Source organism: Halichondria panicea, chromosome 8 (assembly GCF_963675165.1).
Source record: "Halichondria panicea chromosome 8, odHalPani1.1, whole genome shotgun sequence".
In the NCBI taxonomy this organism is placed as follows: domain Eukaryota; kingdom Metazoa; phylum Porifera; class Demospongiae; order Suberitida; family Halichondriidae; genus Halichondria; species Halichondria panicea.
The window spans coordinates 5205809-5228509 of NC_087384.1; the positions used below are offsets into that span (position 1 = coordinate 5205809).

General features: G+C 39.0%; 2 protein-coding genes and 1 non-coding gene across 5 annotated transcripts; 1 reads left to right on the forward strand and 2 right to left on the reverse strand.

The window, feature by feature from the left end:
• Positions 1–32: 32 nt before the first annotated feature.
• LOC135339468 (WSCD family member AAEL009094-like) lies at positions 33–1745 on the forward strand. Its single transcript, XM_064535573.1, has 3 exons — positions 33–99; positions 284–1110; positions 1306–1745. The coding sequence occupies exons 2-3, from the start codon at positions 297–299 to the stop codon at positions 1656–1658; spliced, it is 1167 nt and encodes a 388-aa protein (XP_064391643.1). The 5' UTR covers positions 33–99; positions 284–296; the 3' UTR covers positions 1659–1745.
• Positions 1517–22321, reverse strand: LOC135339472 (S-adenosylmethionine decarboxylase proenzyme-like). 3 transcript variants are annotated; one of them, XM_064535582.1, is made up of 11 exons: positions 22041–22321; positions 21825–21875; positions 21492–21556; positions 21309–21383; positions 8579–8700; positions 8228–8354; positions 7999–8073; positions 7692–7719; positions 4942–5023; positions 3002–3138; positions 1517–2213 (listed from the first exon to the last, which is right to left on the reverse strand). In XM_064535582.1, exons 2-9 carry the CDS (start codon positions 21829–21831, stop codon positions 4944–4946), a joined length of 579 nt encoding a protein of 192 aa, XP_064391652.1. In that variant the 5' UTR covers positions 21832–21875; positions 22041–22321; the 3' UTR covers positions 1517–2213; positions 3002–3138; positions 4942–4943. The 3 variants fall into 3 exon arrangements, with proteins under 3 accessions (XP_064391652.1, XP_064391651.1, XP_064391650.1); XM_064535581.1 differs by adding an exon at positions 4200–4284 and having other exon boundaries at positions 21825–22319; XM_064535580.1 differs by having other exon boundaries at positions 21825–22319.
• Positions 2277–2368, reverse strand: Trnai-uau (transfer RNA isoleucine (anticodon UAU)). The gene is given in 2 exon segments: positions 2277–2312; positions 2331–2368. It is a non-coding gene; the product is annotated as a tRNA-Ile (tRNA).
• Positions 22322–22701: the final 380 nt, after the last annotated feature.

Here is a 22701-nt window from a genome sequence, read left to right on the forward strand (position 1 = left end):
AAGATCATTAATTTTAGATTTGAAATTTTAATTGTTTTGTAAAGAAGGGGTGGATCTGCTAAATGATGTTGGTGGATCCTCTCAAGTAATTCGGTACAGGTACTATATACAATGTAGCTAACATTAGTTTTAATGTACATGCAAATTAATCATGCCTGCATGCCTGTAGAGTGTAGTACGTTCACTACTGTATATTGAGATATATCTAGTGATGTACAAGTATGTATTTGAAATTTATAAAAGCATAATTATGGGCCAATGCTGATTGTCTAATATTTCACAGGGCAGACGTAGCCATGGGGTTTGCAAATCAGAAGAAACGATTACTCCTGACAACTTTTATGGTTATATGTATAGCAATCAGTGGACTTAGATACCACGAAGACGGAGATATTCCCTTACTCAGGATGATTGTTGGAGAGCCTTCATTGAAAGAAGCAAAAACTGCTTATACAAGAAGATTGCCTGAACAGTGCGAGTGTGAATGCCAAACAGCTGAATCTAACGCTATTAATACAGAGGAGGACTCACGCAAAGTGATTCCATACATTGCCCCAGGGCCGTCTAAAGTACAAGAGCTGGTTCCCATGAAAACACTGAAAAAGAGTATTTCATTGAGTGAACAAGAAGGACTGGTGTACCTCGATCACACCTCTCTAAGCCATTACTTCCAATGCCAACAGAGATCTAAAGCTCCATTGGACAATAAACTAAATCAAAAGCAATGCCACAATAGGAGATTTCTCAAAAAGGGACTGATTACAGCCCTTGTTAGTTTCCATGGTTCCGGCAACACTTGGGTAAGGTATTTACTTGAACAAGCCACTGGACTTTTCAGTGGATCAATTTATTGCGACCCTGTACTCAAGAAGATGTTTCCAGGAGAGTCTGTTGCTAGTGGTAACGTTGTTGTCGTGAAAACACATCGTTCAGACACAAGGGAGCTACCTAAAGATGTGCAACTAGAGATGGATAAGAAGAAATATGACAGGGCTATTGTTTTGGTGAGGGATCCGTTTGATGCCTTGGTGAGCGAAGCTAATCGGAGGTGGAACAATAATCGCACGATCAACAGTCATGTGGGGCTGGCAGACGAGACTGCATTTGTCAGTAAGTTAATTCACAAAACACTATTGCATTTCTGTACACAAGCATACCCACACACTGGTATGTATATATATACCGCATGCACTTTCATGAACTTTCTATGTATAAGACACATGCAATGCCTATAGCTTGTACTTGTCCACACTCTTACCCCCACGTGTACTCACATCATCCTCAAATTAACACATACTGATACAGGCAACTCTAAGTGGGACTGGCTGGTGGAATACAAGGCTGCTACATGGTCGTTCCTCCTCCACACGTGGCTAGCACAAACAGAGATACCTATACACGTCATTCAATACGAACAGCTGGTCAAAAATATCCGACAAGAACTTGTAAAAATGATTGACTTCCTAGGGATAGAGGTCACGGACACAGACATTGATTGTGCAGTGGAGAATGGAGAAGGTCCTTTCAAGCGATCTACACATTTGAACTTTGACCCCTACTCAGTAGGAAATAAGGAAGCTGTGAACAGATGTATAAAACAAGCAACACCACTACTAGCTATGCATGGCATCACATACGACCAAAAACAGATCAATTAGCTTTCCTTGATAAAATCGATATCATTTCTGTACAGTACGATAAAAATCATAATAATACCGGTAGATGGAAGCTAGGCATTTTAAATTTGGTATTGTAGTGACATAGATCCTATAATGGTGTTCACGTTACGGGACGTGGTTCTTTGCTTGTACTCCAAGTACACATTCACTGATATCGTGCAGATGGTGCTTGCTTGCAAATGAGTACACCATTAATATTAACTTTCAATGGATAATAGTAATGTGCTGGAATGCACTACATTGCATTGCATTGCATTGCAAGAGGCAATAATACTTACTTGCTTCAATATTTGAAAAATTGAGTGAGAAAGAATTATAATTTTCGTGAGAAACACACTTCCAATTTATTGTTCCGGACCAGATAGTATAATAATTATAGTCACCATTGCACCAGTAGATTCTGCAAGGGAGGTCTCTTAAAACACGAGAGACAAGTATCTAACCGTAATTGTTCTGCTCATACTATCGTTACAGGCGTATGTTATGTCCATCATGATATCTCCTCACATGCACTCCGCTCCTCTGTCAGTTGCCCTGGTAACAAAGAGAGTATACATACATAACCAACAACACAATGCCCAAACTAGCAACAATAAGTTCCCCAGGAGAGGATCGAACTCTCGACCTTCGCATTACTCAGCCAATACTGCTTATAAGTACGACGCGCTAACCGACTGGGCCACTGGGGACTTTACATAGGAAGACTGTCAATGGAGGATGCTGGGCTAGCTATTTCTAATCGCTAAGTTACAATAAAATGTTGTTCAAAATCGGATTCATTCTCTTAAAGTGTTCTTCTATCCAAGCAATTGACAGGGTGCTATAATTACGGTAAGCAGGCAAAATTAGCTATGATTGGGTTGTTGCTTTCATTCTGCAGGTATCTTTTTCAGCCTCCAGCCTCATATAACTATTTGAGTAACTACTAAAAGGCGCCCTTAACAAATTACTGTAAAGAATGATGTGTGGTTTTCACGCAGAGTGCGCGACCATTGTGGCAAATGTGCGTTTTTCCTGATAGTTGCCACAATAGTCACACACTTGCGTGAAAACCATGCACACATTATTTTCATGCCCTTTTCACAGACTGTATAGCTGTCTCTGTAGACAGGTGGTTGAGGGTGTTACCAATACAGCACTGGTAGCTTACCAGTGCTGTATTGATTTTGTTTTTTGTTTTTTGTGAATGAATGTTTGAGCCCTGTGCATATGGCTAAAGCACTGTGACAGTAGATATCACAGTGAATCTCTCTGAAACAATGCCAATGCATTTCAGGACTCCATAGCATGAATCGGTTTTATGGTACGATAGCGGTACTTACCTGGTGGAGAGAGAGGGATGAGAAGTTAATTGTGTGAGGGTGTGGAGGGGTGTGTGGAGTGGGGGCCTTCACTGTTGGAGGGGGTGGCTTACCTCGGTGGGTGCGGGGATCAGGGGGCTTGCATGATGTGAGGGGAGCTACATATAAAGTGGGAGAAATAATACAGTTGTATTTGGAGTTGGTTATACACAGACAGTATTATAATAATTACTAGGGTGACGCAAGCGCCATGGGGCAAGCGACGCATCCAACTCTGCTGAAAGATATTGTGCAAATGACACCACATCTTGTGGCAGGTTGATGACATGGCCTGCGTATTCATATTGTCCAAGTGGTAATCGATAGATGGACATTATTGGCATGACTGCAGATATAAACAGCATCTTGGATTGAACCGTAGATTATTCGAATAGAGGCATGTCGGGATTCACTCTGTATGCCTATGCCCGGCCATGTATTGCTTCAAGCGTGCCTGTGTGGCCTCTGGAGTCTCTGTAAGTGTAATGAACATTTAATAATGTTTGGCCACTTTCTGCTGGCTTGTGCGTTTTCTACACAACATTTATTTATGTTAGGCAAACACCTGCAGAACCGTTTGAGTCAGTTACCTTCACTTCCTGCTGCTCCTGTGTGCCCTGTATCTTTCTCTGGGTCTAGCAAGCCTCCTTTCCCTCTTTTTAGCTGTTTCTGAGGATCCTCCTTATCGCTAGTTTTGTCGCTATTCATAATAATTATCTTTATCGAGCTAAAGTTATTGACTCACGTAGAAATTGGTAAAGGATCACAAGTCACAAAAGCAAATATCGTATGCCGGTCTACGGTGGACTACATACATACACCACCCGGACCACGTGCATGACTAACTAAGGGACTCGCTTCGCTCGCCCCAATAAGAGAACTATAGTACGATATACTCTATAGCTAGCTACTATGATAGCCGTATAATTATAGTGAACCATTAATTGTTAGAGTACTGACAAACAACGAATAGTTTTTGAGGATGTATGCTTATTGTGATCTCATTGTTGTTACCAGTGGATACGACTCAGAGGGGCATTACAAGGCCGTAGCAAAGCAAGTTTAGAGTGGTCAGGCCAAGGTAAAAAAGGGTTAACCATGCACTTACTAATCAATTACAATATTGACAATATTATTGACGACCATTACCAGGAAACCATTCAATAATGATGACCATTACCTATACTTAGCTCCAAAAAGTGGTCCGGCCAAAACCTGACCAGCCTGACCGCTTGCTACGGCCTTGCATTACCATGCATCAGCACCTATATATGATGTGAAACTGGCATATGCAAATGGAGTACAGCCAAGTCACTTCTTTGACATACCCCCATGACTTTAGGGGGTAGTATTAATATTGGGGGAGGGGTGACGCTACAACTGTCCATGATTTGGAAGATAAATAAAAAATGTGGGGACTTACCATGCCATTGTACAGCTGCCATTGTACAGCTGCAAATGTATTGAACTAACAGGAACAATGGTTAATTGTTTAACCAAGCTGGTCTATATACCTCAATCCATCCTTATTAGCCAGATACATTTACATGAGAAACAGGGCCGGAGTAACTACATAATTTTACTTCAAGTACTCACACAGATGATTGCAACTGCTTTAAATATAGCTATATTATACATATAAAGTTATATACGTGATTTAGCTTCTGCTATTCACGATGCATGGAGCAATTAAGAATTACATGATAGTGCAAATAATTATATATACATGTGACTGTATCTATATATTTATGCTCAAATGTACCAGCATACGATAGTAACTGTTAGTAAGAGTATACATTGAATCACACAAGTAAACTGACATTATAGTGATTCTGCATGTTTCCCAACAGTTAATATCTGCATGTGTATACATTACATTTTGCTTACTGTACATTAAATGGATACACCAAACCCCAACAGACCTTTAGGTGCTTTCTTGTATACATAGGCGGAGGCTGTTTGGTTGTGTAGAGCCCGCATCCATTGAGCGAGAGTGGACAGGCACTGCATGTGGGAGGAGAATGAGACAATGTAAGCTGTTAGCTGGGAATAAAAGTGTTTCGTCCTATACCTGCATGCATATAGACTCATTGCGGAAACCTGACGAGGACTCAGTGTCGAGATACATTGGGAAACTCTTAAAATAACGTTAAGTTATGAATCAGCCTAGCATAGTACAATGCACACACTTTAGGCCTCAGCCTCGGAATGGTGGAAACTCTTGTAGCTGCATGCCACTGTATACACAAAGCGCAATGTACTGTATACTGGATATATAGGCACCATTATCTATGCACACATGCAGGCTAGGGATACACAAACATATTTGGCCTAACACGCTATATATAAATTCTGGAAACTATTTAAGCAAACATGAATACAATGTACACAAGTCATTCCATAAAAACTTTGTTGTAACGAATCCCTCAGAATTGTGATTTACTTAAATAACCCATGAACATTAAAATTTGAATGCTTGAATGAGTCGACAGATCCTTTTGTGTCGAGATGAAAACCAAATCACTCACACATCATATCTATTGCTATAATTATAGGAGTATCTATAACAGTACGTATAATAGGAGACTGTATGTATACGAACACGTATATTGATCTGACTAATGCTTTTTCCAGGTTTGAACAATATAATTATACACATAATTATATAGAGCTATATACTGATATACAGCAATAATTATGTTTACTGGTTGCAGTATGATGTGCAATACGACGTATCCTTTACAATAATAACTGATGATATAGCTTCTAAAGTATACGTTTGTTTTTCTGCACACACACACAAATAGAATCATGTAGAAACTATGTGCAGTAATGAATTCTATTCCACACTGCACGTGATTAATGCATTAGCTGAGTTGAATGGTCTATATATACACATGCATATAATGAAGTTTATTCCATATACTGCATGCATGCATGTGATTAACAATAGCTGAAGTGAAGCAGTTGAGTGATCAAGTAAAGATCTATATACCGAAGTAGAGAAATGGCATTTACAGTTCAAACTGATAAGATTGGTGAATATCTACAGAAAGAGTATGGTTCTAAGCCTCCAAATACACATATCGAATGCTTCTACATCAGGCTTGGACAAGAAATTTGTAAGGATCCTAAGATTCAACAAAAAGCAATTGATATCCTCAAAGATATACCAGATCTAACCGTATGGGGAAAAACAGAGCCAGGGTGGGATGGAGTCTTTTTCTTTGAGGCTCCAGTATCAACAACAAAAAATGAACGCGAACACGAGGCAGAAATAGATGATACTATTCGGTGGCCAATGATGGAAAAGTTAAGGGAACAAGGTCCTGGCATCCATATCATGTTCAGTAGAGCTTGTCTGTACAAAGATGTTAAGAAATGTGCTAGAGAGATAACAACAGATCAGATTGGGGATATTATGGAAAATGTGGGAAGCACCCACATTGAACACATTGAATACTTCTACCTCTTTGTGCAAGAGGAAAGTGGCAATAACAGAAATGTGCACAGCCAAGCTTTAGAAGAGCTCAAAACACTACCAGGAGATTGGAAGTCAGTGGAACCTCAAGCAACATGGCCAAGAACATTTTTTGGCTTTTTTCCAAACGGAACGCAAGAAATGTATGAGCGAGAGAGAGAAAAAATACTCAACGGGGAGGTACGAATGCCTCTTATTGAAAGATTGGAAGCTCACTTTAGATATGCTACAAGAGATGGCTCAAAGATTAAAATTCAAGTCATACTAACACGAGCCTGCAAATACACACCAGAAAAAATGGACATACCCTAAACACTTCGATTCTTGTAGAGAAGTTAGTGAGTAGATGTATACGTTGTGTGATGTGTGCTACTGTAACATGCATTGAAGTATTTTATGTGATTTTATAGTTCGGGATTTTGTAACTTAAGGCATATGACCCTTAAACGAAAAAGTGGCATTAGCAGTACTCAAAAAACTACCGGGTGGGAAGCAGTGTAAAGGATAACATTATCACTAGTAAGGACAACATTATCACTAGTAATACTAGTGATAATGTTGTCCTTTACAGTGTGTATACTGATTATTGATGATATATATATTATTGATGATACTATCAACAAAAATAGCCCATAATTAGGCTATAAAAAAAGGCAAATTAGTGCGTGGAATTGAGATTGAGGATTGAAATAGCCACTATACCTCAAAATTGTGGGCACATTAATTACTCACAGTACAGTTCACCCCATAAGCTGACCCGGTCTCTATAATCAATCCACCTAGGTTTTAATGACTCCAAAGTTTCCGTAACGTTTCAACCCATGGCCCTCGGGTATACTTTAGTGCCGGTGATAAAAAGTCACTAGGGAGATGATGTTTGCATGTACAGTTAGCAGAGCAGCAACTTGATAATCATTAGTTTTTGTTATTCATAGTCTACATGTACACGAAAGTTCCCACTGTAGATAATGAAAGTACCATGGGTGTTGATGCCTCGGTGGAGGCAACAAAGCTGTACGACATCAGAGCGACATGAAGCTACATGGCCGTAAGAACCAGGGGGCAACTGCCCTAGTCTAAACACCCGAGGCATAATTACATGTATATATTTTCTTAACATTAGTGTAATCAACATTCCCAGGCTCTTAAACTATCAACTGTATTATACAGTGCACAGCATTCTAAGCTCACCTTTGAAGATTCTATCCAAATATCGAACCTGTACATGGGAACAAGTGTGCACACTACATGATGAATCATGACTGAACAGGACACAAATCACACCAATCCATGATTTGATCACCCACCATACAAGTAGACACATAGGAACAAGTGTACATACTACTACACAAAAAATCACACTCTACAAAATGACAGGATGAATCATAAACAGAGCAAACATTTTTTTTTAATCACCCACCAAGTTACCATGACATTCTATCCTTATTGGCAACTATAATTATAGGCAGTAGCCATTAAAATTAATGGCTAGACAAACCTCGTCCTCGAAGCTGCTGTGTGGGTGTGGCTGCAGCTGTGGTTTCTGGAAGTTACGGTGAGAGTAGAAGAAGGCCTGTATGCATGGCGATGGAATGATACTAGTTGGGATATTTACGTGTTACTGTGTATACAGAGGAACCTATAAAATGTTGTCCCATTATACTCTTTATGGCACTCCTGAGAAGCTTATTCAATCACAAATCCAGTCATCACTGAATGAGACTCACCGTGACTTTGTTGCTAGGGAACGCGGCTGAGATCAGCTGAAAGAGCGGCTTCACTGCACAGAGGAGGGTGGTGTTGCCGCAGGTTTTAAGGACGAATCTGTTGCTGGATACAAACAGACTGCTCTCACTGTGTGTGTGAGAGAGAAAATGGTGGTAAAATTGCATGCAGGTACATCTACTGTTTGCAACGGTGCTTGCACACTACATACACACCTAAAACAGTGTCCTTTAGCAGTGTACACATTGTTTAATAGCAACGCTGCATCAGTTTCATATTTAATTTCAATTAATGACACAGTGTACATTTCTTTCCCCCCTCCCTCGACTGGGAAGTGTTGATAAGCCTCTTACCTGAGTAGGTAGGCGTCCATGTACCCGTTGCTACAGCTGCTCAGAATCAGCCTAGCATAGTACAATGCACACACTTTAGGCCTCAGCCTCGGAATGGTGGAAACTCTTGTAGCTGCATGCCACTGTATACACAAAGCGCAATGTACTGTATACTGGATATATAGGCACCATTATCTATGCACACATGCAGGCTAGGGATACACAAACATATTTGGCCTAACACGCTATATATAAATTCTGGAAACTATTTAAGCAAACATGAATACAATGTACACAAGTCATTCCATAAAAACTTTGTTGTAACGAATCCCTCAGAATTGTGATTTACTTAATGAACATTAAAATTTGAATGCTTGAATGAGTCGACAGATCCTTTTGTGTCGAGATGAAAACCAAATCACTCACACATCATATCTATTGCTATAATTATAGGAGTATCTATAACAGTACGTATAATAGGAGACTGTATGTATACGAACACGTATATTGATCTGACTAATGCTTTTTCCAGGTTTGAACAATATAATTATACACATAATTATATAGAGCTATAACTGATTTAGAATAGTGCTAAGCAAGCTAAGCTATTATTAACACAAAGAAGACTCTGTTTCTACAAACCTCAAGCAACATTAAAGCTTTATTGCTCTGGCTAGCCTACATAAAAAAAACTCACATTGAAGGCAGTTTCCGTCTCTTGCGCAATTGCATAGCAAAAACGGTTAATAGAAAGTTGCTACTCTACTTAGTAGTTAGCTCTGCACTAGAGCACTAGCTATTGGTAGCTGCAAGAGTGACATAAAAGCTACAAAGCGGCACTGCAGAACACAATAACTTTTAAAAATTAGTTTTTAATGATGCACTGCATCATCGTTACTATGACTTCAACATAAACTGTGTGTACTTGTGCATGTATAAAATAGATGTTGCTAAGCATTCCATGTATGATTGTATGTATCATGTAAAAACTGTTAAATGCATGTGCCGTATTCACCCGAATTACCGGGACACAAAAAAATAATTACGGCTTGCAGTGTCCCTTGGAATAGAGCAAGAAAAATTACGTTAAAGTCGAAGTGTCCCTTGTATTAGGGTGTCCCGTAGTAATTAGAACGAATATTTCCCCATTTAAGGTATGTACAAGGCCTCGATTCCAGGCCGAGGCTAGCTCTGCAGCTAAAATGTCTTTTGTGCAGTTTAGAAGCTGTGTACGCGGGTTCCATGTCTACAAAGGTGTCTTCAACCGTCAGTGACATATTACGGTGCCAGAGAGTAGAATCCAGAGAGTTTCTAAGAGTGTTGAGTCTCTATCAAGCTATACATGCTCTTTTTCGTTCTAATTAGATCGGGACGTCTAAAAATATTTACATTTCCCGTTGTTCCTTAATATAGAATGAAAAAAATTACGTAAGTCCGAAGTGTCCCTTAGAATAGAGTGTCCCGGTAATTCGGGAGAATACGGTAGTGAACATAATAATGGACCTCCATAGAAGACCTCTGAATGACTGAGAGGTCTCTATGAGAAATAAAGGACCTCCAAGTAACCAATCAGATTGCACCATTTGTGACAAGCATTTTCTAAATACTGATAATTATAAGCAATAATTATGTTTACTGGTTGCAGTATGATGTGCAATACGACGTATCCTTTACAATAATAACTGATGATATAGCTTCTAAGTATACGTTTGTTTTTCTGCACACACACACAAATAGAATCATGTAGAAACTATATGTGCAGTAATGAATTCTATTCCACACTGCATGCACGTGATTAACAATGCATTAGCTGAGTTGAATGGTCTATATATATACACATGCATATTTGAAGTTTATTCCATATACTGTATGCATGCATGTGATAGCTGTCCCGACTGCATGCAGTGGCAGGTGAGGGTATACTATATATATATATATAACAAGTTGAAGGATGTAACTATTATACTCTTAGACCATGCATGCATGATCTGCATGCATACCAAGAGTTCATTAGGAAGAGTACGCAACTCCACTAATTAAAACCGTAGTAGGCGTTACTTCAAACCTACGTCACAACCATATGCTGTTGTAAACTGTGAAATCAAATTTGCAATGAATAACATGCATAGTGATATTGTGATAATTATCACTAACTAGCAATGAGGCAGTCGAGGACTGCAAAGGTGGTCTGTATTATTTTCTCACACATGGGGAATGAGCGCGCATGCGCATTACATCCACAGAAATAATTAAAGGGTGTGTCCAAAGAGATCAATTTGTTCAATTGGAGACAGATCGGCCTGGGATCAAGGCTAAAATGGCTACTGCTAGCTAGCTGTTTTAACAGATATTTTCTGAGTCTTGTAGCTAACAAAAAGCTAGCGCTTTAGTGCAAGGCTAACTCATATGTTTGAATAGAAAGTTTGTGTGGACAGATGATGCTATGAAAGATTCTGAAGAGACTGCAATAGCCTTTAATGTGAGTCAAACTAGCCATAACTCGAGAAAGAAGCTTTAGTTTGCTAATCCACGAATCGAAATCCAAGAGAAGGTGGCTAGAAGCCTATAGAAGCTGTTAGTTTTCGTCGCATTGCAACCGTTCAGCAGTTACAGCTGGAACAGACACACAGACAGACAGACAGACAGACACACACACAGTCAGCTTTACCGTATCCCTCCTGCGGCTACGCCTCGAGGTATAATTATACTGTACATGCAAACATCATCTCCCTACAGTGACCTTTTATCACCAGCACTAAGTGTTAGGCCGTACTTATACTGCACTATACGTATATGTATACTTGTTGTTTCTAGTATCTTGGGTTGAAATGACCAACCTGACCAGCCTGACCACTTGCTACGGTACGGTCTTGGTGTGTGTGTGTGGCCAAAAGTCTAGGAGCAGAGCAAATGAATAAATGAACAAGGTACACGGGGACAGGTGACACCTCAGAAATGTGGCCAATGTTTGTTTTTATCCACTTAGATGGTCATGAATAATTGGGCATTTGAAATTTAAATGTTTGAATGAGTCGGCAGGAAGTCTAGTGCATGCTAGTGTTGTGAATAAAGTAAACACTCATGCAGAGTGACTGTACAATAAACAACAAACAATTCCTTATCGTATTACAGTTTAGTCAACGCTGTCAGGACACCTAGGGGAGTGTGTGTATAAAAACTATAATATAGCAGTTATAGTACCTGTATACAGGACATCGATACCTGTTAAACGTGTTTAGAGTGATAAGTATAGCTCTATATCATTCAGAATCTGCACTTAGCATTAGTCAATGTACACACAATACAGTCTGTATTGAACGTCTATAGCCACAGACATGTTGTGTGAGCAACGAAACAATAGAAAGTAATTAATGTATAAACATGAGGAACTATAATTTATGTAGAAACTAAATTACCTGCATGTACACATAGCCACAAATACATGCTACAAATCCATAGCAATTAAGGTAGTGACTTACTATTATTAGTACTTTATAGCGGGAAATTTTTACTACTGCCCTCAGCAGAAATGTTCGTGGCTTCTAATATTCGCGTTTCAATGCCAGAAAAGCACACCAACCAATAGATTTGTATGTGAAATACCGGTGCATGGGGGGAGTTTATCCCAGTTTTAATTTTCATGTTAACTGTCTGCCCTCGAAAAATGCCAAATTTTTCATCTCACGAAAATGTCCCTATATAATTATGTAGACTTTGGCACAATAGTTACATGTGCATTGTATCGCATGAGATTTTAGTACATACCGTATTTACTTGATTAAACGCCCTCCTTGAATAAACGCCCATCTCGTTTAAACGCCCAGGGTAAAAGCTCTGTCTTTGTCAATAAACGCCCATCTTAAATAATCGCCCATGTATGGGGCATGGCACTGTGGGTGGAGCTGAATAGCACGTGGAACCCAGTTGCAAGTGTGGCAGCATTGAATAAAAATACTTTTTTATGATATCGATGGCAGAGAGAGAGATACCGACACAGAGGGCACTCCTATGACTTAAATTTAAGCTGAGACAGCAGCACAATAACTGCTGCTGTGCAAGAGTTTTGGAGGAGACATAACAATAATCGCCCTCCTGGATTAAACGCCCCCTCTAAAGACTTTGATCTGAAATAAACGCCCGGGCGTTTAATACGGTAATCGTATTTATGATAATCCTTAGCAGTATATAGTTGTCAAGTAATTTTTTTACTTATTATGCGTCGGTGTGCATTGCAAGCGAGGTATACAGTGCATCCAGTCTAGAGAGTAGAATACAAAAATTGGTGAGTAGTTGTACTTAGATGTATCTCAAGATTGGAACATTTCTAAGAAATTGTGCTGATACTATTGTATAGGTAAAAGAATAAGCTACAACACGATTCAAAAATATTTCCCCAAAAGTTGTTGTGGTGGGAAATAATTTTAGGAGATAATGGGGGTGATCATAAAAAAATGTACGTAACATCAATTATCTCTGAAACTAAAGTATTTTTGGAAAATTTTTTCTTATCAAAAGTTTAACAATTTATTCAAGCTTACTCTGTGTAATTTTTAGACCTTAGCCGTGAGATTTTCTTCAAATCTCTCCCTAACCGAAACGGCACTAAAAACTAGCAATTTTGAGCACTGCGGATGATGTGTAGATATTTAAGTAACATCGAATCTTTCATAAGATAGCCAAACTATCTATAGATGTTGTGACAAAGTTCCAAACCTTAGCCGGAAACCGTTGGCCTTTTCTCTCCCTAGCCGATTACCCACTATAACAATTGGGTACTGTTTTATTAATCACAACAAACCCACCACCTTATGTTGTCATGGAAACAATTTTGGATGTATTGTAGCTTACTCATTCGCCTACACAATGGTATCAGCAGATTTTCTTAGAAATGTTCCAATCATAAGATATTTACATTTAAGTACAACTACTCACACATTTTTGGTATTCTACTCTTTAGACTGGATGCACTGTAGTGTGTTTGTGTGTGTCACGTGTCGTGTGTGTCTGTGTGTGTAGACTGCTACAGCTGCTCAAGGATCAATAAAGTGCAAGTAAGAGTTTGTATAGGCTTCTAGTCATGTATTTTGGATTTTAATTCGTGGATTTGAAAAATAATGCTTCGTTCTCGAGTTATGCCTAGTTTTGTTTACTTGGAATGCCATTGCAGCCTTTTCGAAGAGCACGTAGCCAAACTTTTTTACCGAGTGTTGCTACTCTACTTAGTAGTAAGCTCTGCACTAGAACGCTAGCTATTGGTATAGCTGCAAGAGTGAGAAGAGAGCTGCAAGGCTCTGCATGCTGATGGCAGCCATTAATTTTAGACTTGAACTTTGGCATCGATCGTTTTTAACAACAATCATGGTCGATCATTACCCACTCTTTGAGTTTGCATGCAGCAAATTTATTACATTTGTGTGCAACATGTGTAAATATATTAAGCTTAGTAGCTTTATGTTATGTAGCTTTGGCATCTCAACTGAGGCATCAGCACCTGCGGTGCTTTCATTACACACAGTCGTTAATTTAAAATGACATAAATTACAGTAACATAAAACATGTTAAATGAAACGCAACTTTTGAAATTGAATGTAGAAATGACATAAATTTCTGTCATTTTAACACTATAATATGTCTCATATGACATAAGTGTTTTGCTGTGCATAAGCTTCACATAACAGGGTTTCTGTTTAGTAAACAGGTGTACAGTATACCGTACACTGCATGTACATGAATACGGTTAACTAAAATCATGTGATACAATGCACATGTAACTATTGTCGCCAAAGTCTAGAACAGTATAAGTATACCTGTAAATATGGCAATGTCAACAGTATTCATAAGTACGACTAATGCACGTGATAGTTTTGATCATAAATGTATAGCTAAGAGAGCAACCTATCTGCTGAATATACCTAAGTAACTCATACAAAGAGATCAGTCTAGGTTAGAAAGGTTTTGTCTGTATAATAACATGAGTGAAACTGCTATAGTTGAAAAAATACTCGAGCGTGAGTATGGAGAGCCACATCGACAGGATCTACACATCGAATACTTTTTTGTTCTACTTGGAAAAGAAATTGTTGGCAGACGAGTTGAAATCCTCACCGCACTAAATAAGCTGGAGGGTAAACATGCATGGGGTAACCTAGAGGCGAAATGGCCAGAGCTGTTGTTTACAGAGGAAAAAATTGTTAAGAATTCACCAATGGAGACAGAGCGCCAAAGAGAGGATCGGATCAATAAGTTTATTCGACAGCTGCTAGTTCCATATGCTGACCCCAACAACCCACTTATCATTGTCAGCCGTGCTTGCAAGTATAATACAGAAGTGGTAAACCACAGCCTGAGTACTACAGAGATAATCAACGATGATCACTTGAATTATTTCTATCTTATGATAAAAAAACGTCCATGTAACTCTCTATCGACAGTCGCACTACCCTCGAGCTTCATTCTAGCACCACTTATCCCTGGAAATTGGAGGGTAGTGGATTTCAAGGACACTTGGCCACACACATTTATCGGTCATTTCCCCAAAAAACCTTTCGAAACAGAGCGTGAGAGAGAGTGGCGACTAAACCATGAAGTACGATTAGCTTTCAAGAAAACATTGGGAGGTCTACTCAGCCAGGAGAATCGAGGGATATCTGACCCAGAAACACTCTTTAGTATTTTGTTCACACGTGCTTGCAAGTATTAAGAATTCCAGCGAGTATAAATAATTATGTACATCTCAGAACTTACTGTATTCAGTACAAAACACTATAGCTATAGTTTAGCACTCGATCGTTTATAGTATCAACTCCGTAGAAATGTCACAGTAACTTAAGTGGAATGTATACAATGCTCAATGTTGTACTAGGAGATTAATCAATCCTTATAATGTCTTATGGAGAACCCCAATTAAGGGCATTCAAACAATTGAAATCAGGACCCAATTGTTCAACCCCATGCATGCATGCACAAAACTATACCAGCTTTCTTGTGGTCAAATATCTGCTTTCCAAAATGTTTTTCCTATAGACTGCTATAGGAGAACAGCAAGTCTGACACTAGCCTCGATTCCAGGCCGCTAAGAGAGGGCCTGGTATCGACTGTTTGCGCATGCGCCACCTATTACCCAGAAAGTGGGTAATTCGGATACCATTGTATTTTGCTCAGTAAAACAATGACGTCACAACGAACGGAAGTGGATTGAAGAAGTGGATAGAAGTGTGATTGTAGCCCGTGTGATAGCATTCTAATAGCCACCCTTAGCCTACTATGTTAACAAAGGACTCACAGCCTGCAACAGTGTGGATAACAATCCTCTGAACGGAGGGGAAGGCTGACAATAGCCATTGCATTATGGATAGGCCACGCCCATCTGACACTAACCTTCGTGAAAGTCGACTCTATCAGAAAGAAATTGCTGCTGTAACCAATACAGCTCTGTCTCTAGCTAGCTAGCTATATAGCTCTGTGTCTGACTTTATGAAGAGTATTCTTTGTCTGTATATGTTATTCAGGATATAATTCGGGTAAAAATTCAGTTTAATAGGAAACATTACGGGAATATTATCCAATAATTTTGTGCATGCGCAAGCAGTCAGTAGCAGGCCTAATTGTTTAGGCCTTGAGAAGGAGGCTAGTCTGACACATAATTATGTATGAAACACATTCAGCATGTATTCTTGCTAAAAATTATCGACAGTCATAAGAATGCATTTCAGCATTTCTGCTTTAGTGGCTTTATATAATTCACTGCTTTGAAATTTGAATAATGTTGTCCAAAGTATTCATACCTATAAGTAACGGTTTATGCACATGATCGTTTTGACTATATAGTTGCCACAATAAACAGATAGCAATCTAGCCTCGATTTCAGGCTGCGAAGAGGAAAGGCGGCCTGGTATAGCTACCTTGCATGCGCATGCGCGTACATTAACATTACCTCAAAAAGGGGGTAATCCGTGTATTAAAGAGTACACCACTCTTCCTAGCTGGCAGCTCTAGCTGTCAGGGAGGTCTTCTTGAACTGCCTCTTTGATAAACAGAGCTAAGAAGCAATACTGCTGCACATAACTATTCTGCTTTAATTATAGTGTCCCTAAAAGCTACCATTGTGGTAATGAACATTTTACCACTAACCACGTGGTCATACGTATATTCTTCATTCTAACTTTGTCCGGTTTTTTACAATTTGTGTGATAAAATTGCTGTCAATTATTTCGCACATGCACATACAAGGTATACCAGGCCGCCTTTCTCTTCGTGGCCTGGAATCGAGGCTAATAGCAATCTAGCTGCTGCTAAGTGACTCATATCAGCTATACTAGCCTCTTTCACAAGGCCTTAATCATTAGTGCGGCCTGGAATCGAGGCTAATCAGCTACATATTTTGGTCTGTATATTACATGGATAGAACTGCTCAAGTTGCAGCAATAATGCATGGAGCTAGGGAGAGAGAGTATACGGTCATTTTTTTCTTACTCAGAACAAAACTTCTTGGCAAACGATAATGTGAAATCATTGCCACATATTAGGCGGCACAATTACATATCATGGGATACCCTCGGGTAAAAGGGGAATCAAATAATTATTGTTTAAGATATCACCACTGAGACAGAGCGCCAACGAGAGGAGAGGATCAATCGTCTTATTTGAATGCTGCGTAGTACACTGACCCTATAATGTATATGCATAATTATGTACAGCAGCTCGAACGCATTGTTTGCATGAATATGCTTAAATAATACACAAAATACGTTATCCTTAAGTTATCTTTAACACTACAACCCATGCACCATATTAATTCTATCTCTTCATTCGAGATCGAAAATCCAAGAAAATGCCTAAGGTGAATGAAAGAACTTATTCAATCCTAAATCGTCTGCCTGGAAAATGGAGATTTCTTGGTGAAGAGGACTGGCCAGGAGTATACTTTGGATACTACTCTAAGACGTCACTGCCCATGACTGAAAGAGAAAGGGAGATGAGTTTGAACAAACAAGTCCGACAGCCCCTCATTAAAAAATTTAAATCAGAGCTCCAGCCCAGGCTAACGTTCACATTATACTTACACGTGCTTGGGGCATGAGTACAACAAAAAACAATAACACTTATATCAGTTTTTTAGTACTGTAGTGAACTGTTTAGCATTTTTAGCCAGAGCTAAGAGAGCGCTATAATTATAACACTAAGTTAAACGTATAAACAATGTTGAATTACTTGTTCAAATAAGTGAGGATCAAAGATTAATTGGTGAAATATCGACTCCAGTTTTGAGGCCTTGGTGATATTTGTTTTGGTGATATGTTGTGATAATATATCAGAGCTCTCAGTAACTAGTGGTTGCACTAAGTATACACACATGCAATACGAAGGCTTTGTATATTGTGTGTACTTAGTGAGAGCTCATTAACTGGTGTGGCCAAATATTTGCTTATCCACTTAATATAATTTTGTATAGATGATCATGAGTATTGGGCATTTGAAATTTGAAATTTGAATGTTTGAATGAGTTGGCAGGAAGTCTAGTGCTAGTGTTGTGAATAAAGTAAACACTCATGCAGATCGAGTGACTGTACAATAAACAACAAACACTGAACTGTTATTCGTATTACAGTTTACTTAACACTGTCAGGACACCTGGGGGAGTATGTATAAAGACTGAATATATAGCTATATCATCAGCATAGTACCGGTATAGTACACAGTGAGTGACGCTGTAAAGTTATCATTGGTACCAGTAAACATGTTGAGTAAACATGTTTAGAGTGATCAGTAGCTCTCTCGTTCAGAATCTTCACTTAGCTAGATCATTAGTCAATACACACAATACGTACATTGTGTATTGAATATGTGTATATACAAAGTGTGAGCAATAAAACAATAGATGTACAAACACAAGGAACTATATGACTTTGTAGGAACTGACTTATACCTGCATGTATATACATGGCCACAAATACATGCTACTATAGATGTACATATTCGTTGAGCAAGGTAGTGACTTATACTGTACACCTGTTTACTAAGCAGAAACCCTGCATGTTATGTGAAGCCCATAGGGTAATAGCAAAAGGCTATATGTATAGCTTGATAGTTGTATCAAGAGCATTACTTGGTAAATATAATTATATGTATACTATCAAGGACATTTATAACAGTTATGAATACGATTAGTGAATAGAGTTTCAGGCCCAGGGCATACCTCTGCCAGAGAAACTTGTTAGTATTGTGTTCACACGTGTTTGCAAATACACAAATATGTAAATTGCACTATATCAGTATATGTGACAGGCTCTGGGAAAACAGACCAATTGGCGCAAGCTATAATTTTTGCGATCTATATACCAGATGATAGAGCAAAGAATTGCCTACCATTGATATGCTTAGTTTGCATATACCTCGTTCCATGCCTGAGTTATGCGCGTTGGAAACTCGAAGTTGTAAAACTGCAGTATTGAGAAACGTATGCAGTATTGAGAAACGCCCACTCAAAGAGTGCTAAATTGGGAAAAGTAAGGTAATGGTGGCAGCTTAGACGAAGCGCTTTGGTGGAAAGAGATTTTGCAGAGAGATAGTAGAAAGACTGTAAATAACTATAAGCCAAGAAAAAAAATTATGAGATTATACACTGTATAGTCTATAAATCTGGCTATTGCTCAATACCAATATCTGCTCCAATTGATCTGTTTTCCCAGAGCCTGTCACATATATGTACAGGCGAGGAATTCAAAAACACTTACAATAGTACATATAATAGTTAGATACTGTTTTGGAGGGATCTATGGGATTTAGAAGCCCAAAGGCACTGATTTAGTATCCCGAGCGTAGCGAGGGTACTAAAGTGGCTGAGGGCTTCTAAATCACATGGACACCGACAAAACAGTGTCTAACTCATTTAGATACTAGTGCGCATGCGCAAACCGCTTGACTACAATACAATTACTTGACAACGGAATACTAGGTATACTAAGTAAATTTGCAGGTATACTAAGTCCCATAGTATACCTGCTCTGAGGCACTTTTCCCATGTACTTCCCATGTACTTCCCATGTAGATCTTATCAACTAGTGTCTAAACGTACATATACCAAGCTAGTTCAGAACTGTGTGACAAAAATTATTATTTTCGTATCAATCATTAGATGTATATAGCAATTAAGGTTAGGGTATTGTGGTCACTCATGAATAATCATTAAAAGTGTGTGTGTGTGTGTGTGTGTGTGTGTCGCCTAAAGTCTAGGAAATTTAAGCATGTGTATAAATGTACAAGGTACACGGCTCATTAACGGGTGATACCTCAGAATTGTGGCCAAATATTTGCTTATCCACCTAGGTAGTCATGGGAATTTGAAATTTGAAATTTGATTGTTAACGAGTCGACAGGAATTCTAGTGCTAGTGTTGTGAATAAACACTCATGCAGAGTGACTGTGCAATAAACAACAAACGATAAGTATTACAGTTTACTTAACACTGTCAGGACACCTATAGGGGAGTGTGTATATAAATAATTATATCACCTACTTGGTATTCGTGCCAGTATCATAATTGAACATTTACAAAACAATTGTAACTATACATGCACTGTACTACATGTATATACAGCAGCCCAGAGTACAGCTAATCTAAGATTATAGACCATGCAAGTGTGTTCATAAAACCAAAGGGACTGTTCAATAGCTACAAAATGTACATACTGTAAAGAAATTCCAGAGTGCGCAATTTAACCCTTTCCCGGCTTTAATTAAAACAAAATAATACAGAATAAATACATGTTTTTCTTTAAAAATCCATATCTTATGAACCATACATTGAAATCACTCGTAACTATTTCCTACAGGTAGCCCAGACCCCGGGGGTACCATGACATCATCATCGTTACCTAGCAACTGACCACCCCCAACTAATTAGCGATTGTTTACAAACATTCACAATTATATACACAAACAATATTATACGAAGGCACAAAGTGACTATAGACACTAAGTAAGTGTTCTCAATATTCTCACGGTGACATAGTTCGATCAGGATCTGCCGAAACTTCTCTGTGAGGTCGTATCAGCAGACGCCCTTTTCCCGGGAAACGTTCTTCACCTACACACACGTTTACAAGTTCAATGGTGGCTCATGATATCCACTGCTGTACTAACTAGCCTAAGCAAACCTATACTGAAGCTATCAGAATACAGTATGTTGTACAAATGCTACTCTAGACTTACCAGATCCAGAAACTTGGTCCAGCTCCTTCAGGCTCCTCAGGCTCTTTATTTTTTAGCTTGAGGTAGCTTCCTACCTAGCTACGATCCCAGTCACTGTCCTCTCACTCTACAAGGCCATAAGCATCGATATTCTCACTGTCTAGCAGCTCTAGAACCCCGCTGAGGTTGTACTACAAAGATCTTGAAGCCATCATCAAACGGTCACTTTTCTTTCGACAGTACTGCACAAAGCGTACCTCAAAGCAAGATGTTGAAAATACCATGTGAAAGAGTAGCTCAATGCACATGTGCTGGTACCTACAGTGTGCGCATAGCTCCAACACAGCCCGCACAGCAAATTTTTGAAAAATCTCAGTCCGCTGGACGACATATGTCGTCCAAAGCCGGGAAAGGGTTAAGTGTATATAAGACAAGAACGTGCATCTCTCACATACATGCATGTATATAGCAATCACTATAATTATATGCATGACTCAAATCTGTGAGTGTTTGTATAGTGAATGCAACTGGGCTTTCAACTACATGTGTACGGTAAACTGACCTCCACTGATTGAGAGTGTGGTGGACTGGAGTTGAGAGCTTTGACTACCAACACAGACTCTGAGGAGGACTCAAGCTGTGAGTGTGTGTGTGTGGGAGTGCATGTATACCGTAATACTTGAAGTAGAAGGACCACAAAACACTAATGGTTTGATAATGACAGAACCATGGTGGTTAGACAAACCTCATCCTCGAAGTTGCTGTGTGGGGGCCTGCAGCTGTGGTTTCTGGAAGTAGCTAGTAGAAAGCCTGCATGGCGATGGATATGTATAGTTACGATATCTGTAAAGTACACATAATACGTGTATATATATATACAGAGAAAACTCTTTATGGCATTCCTGAGAAGATTTTAATTCACAACCATGCATGTCCAGTAATGCATCAATAACATATAATATGGGTCAAGTGTATATGCCCACACCATGCATGTCACATATATAATTATATACCCATGCATGGGTCACCCAATATGATTGTGATCAAAATAATGAGCACCATACTATTATGTACTCACGGGTCATGATCACCCATTATAGTGTCTTCCTCACCAGAGTACTTATAGCACCTGCAAAGTATATACCGCATATGCCCACACAGTACAGCACAGCACATTATACACCCTTTACATGTACCTATTATAGCACCGGAGACCATTATATATTATAGTATACGTGGAATACCGAAATTGTAGAGAAAAACTTGAGTTTATGACTGGAACAAAAAGAACCACCTCTGGACAAGGACTATTAGGAACATGTACACATCCTTCAACAGAGGACAAAATGGGACTCGCGATCGGGTGGTATAGTTGTGGTACCAGTCCAACTGGCGGGACCTGTGGGTGCTCAAGCAATTGTAAAGTGGTTCAACATAAGTATCATGAAGTTACATTAACTAATGCTCTATACCATGCAATTCGATATTTTCATGTATGCAGTATCTTGCAGTTGATCTTGCCTCTTTGTCAGAATAAGTTTTGATAATTGGTAAAGATCCTTAATTTTATATTAAAGATTTTGGTAGACCTTAGTCTGTAAGAAAAAAGTGCATGGATCTGCATGCTAAGTATAGTCTATAACAACCTACAGGTAAATCTACAATTCAAGTGATTCTCTCTTATAATAGTAATGCAACTACAGCCAGCCATGGGGGTTGCAATTCATAAGAAACGATTACTTGGAGCAGTCTCCTGACAACTGTTATGGCTATAATTATATGCATTTGTAATTAAAGCGGACTTAGATACCACCAAGAATGCAGAGGAGGACTCAAGCAAAGTGATTCCACACATTACCACAGCTAGGGCCGTCTAAAGTACAAGAGCTGGTTCCCATGAAACACTAAAAAAGAGTATTTCATTGAGCGAACAAGAAAGACTGGTGTACCTTGAT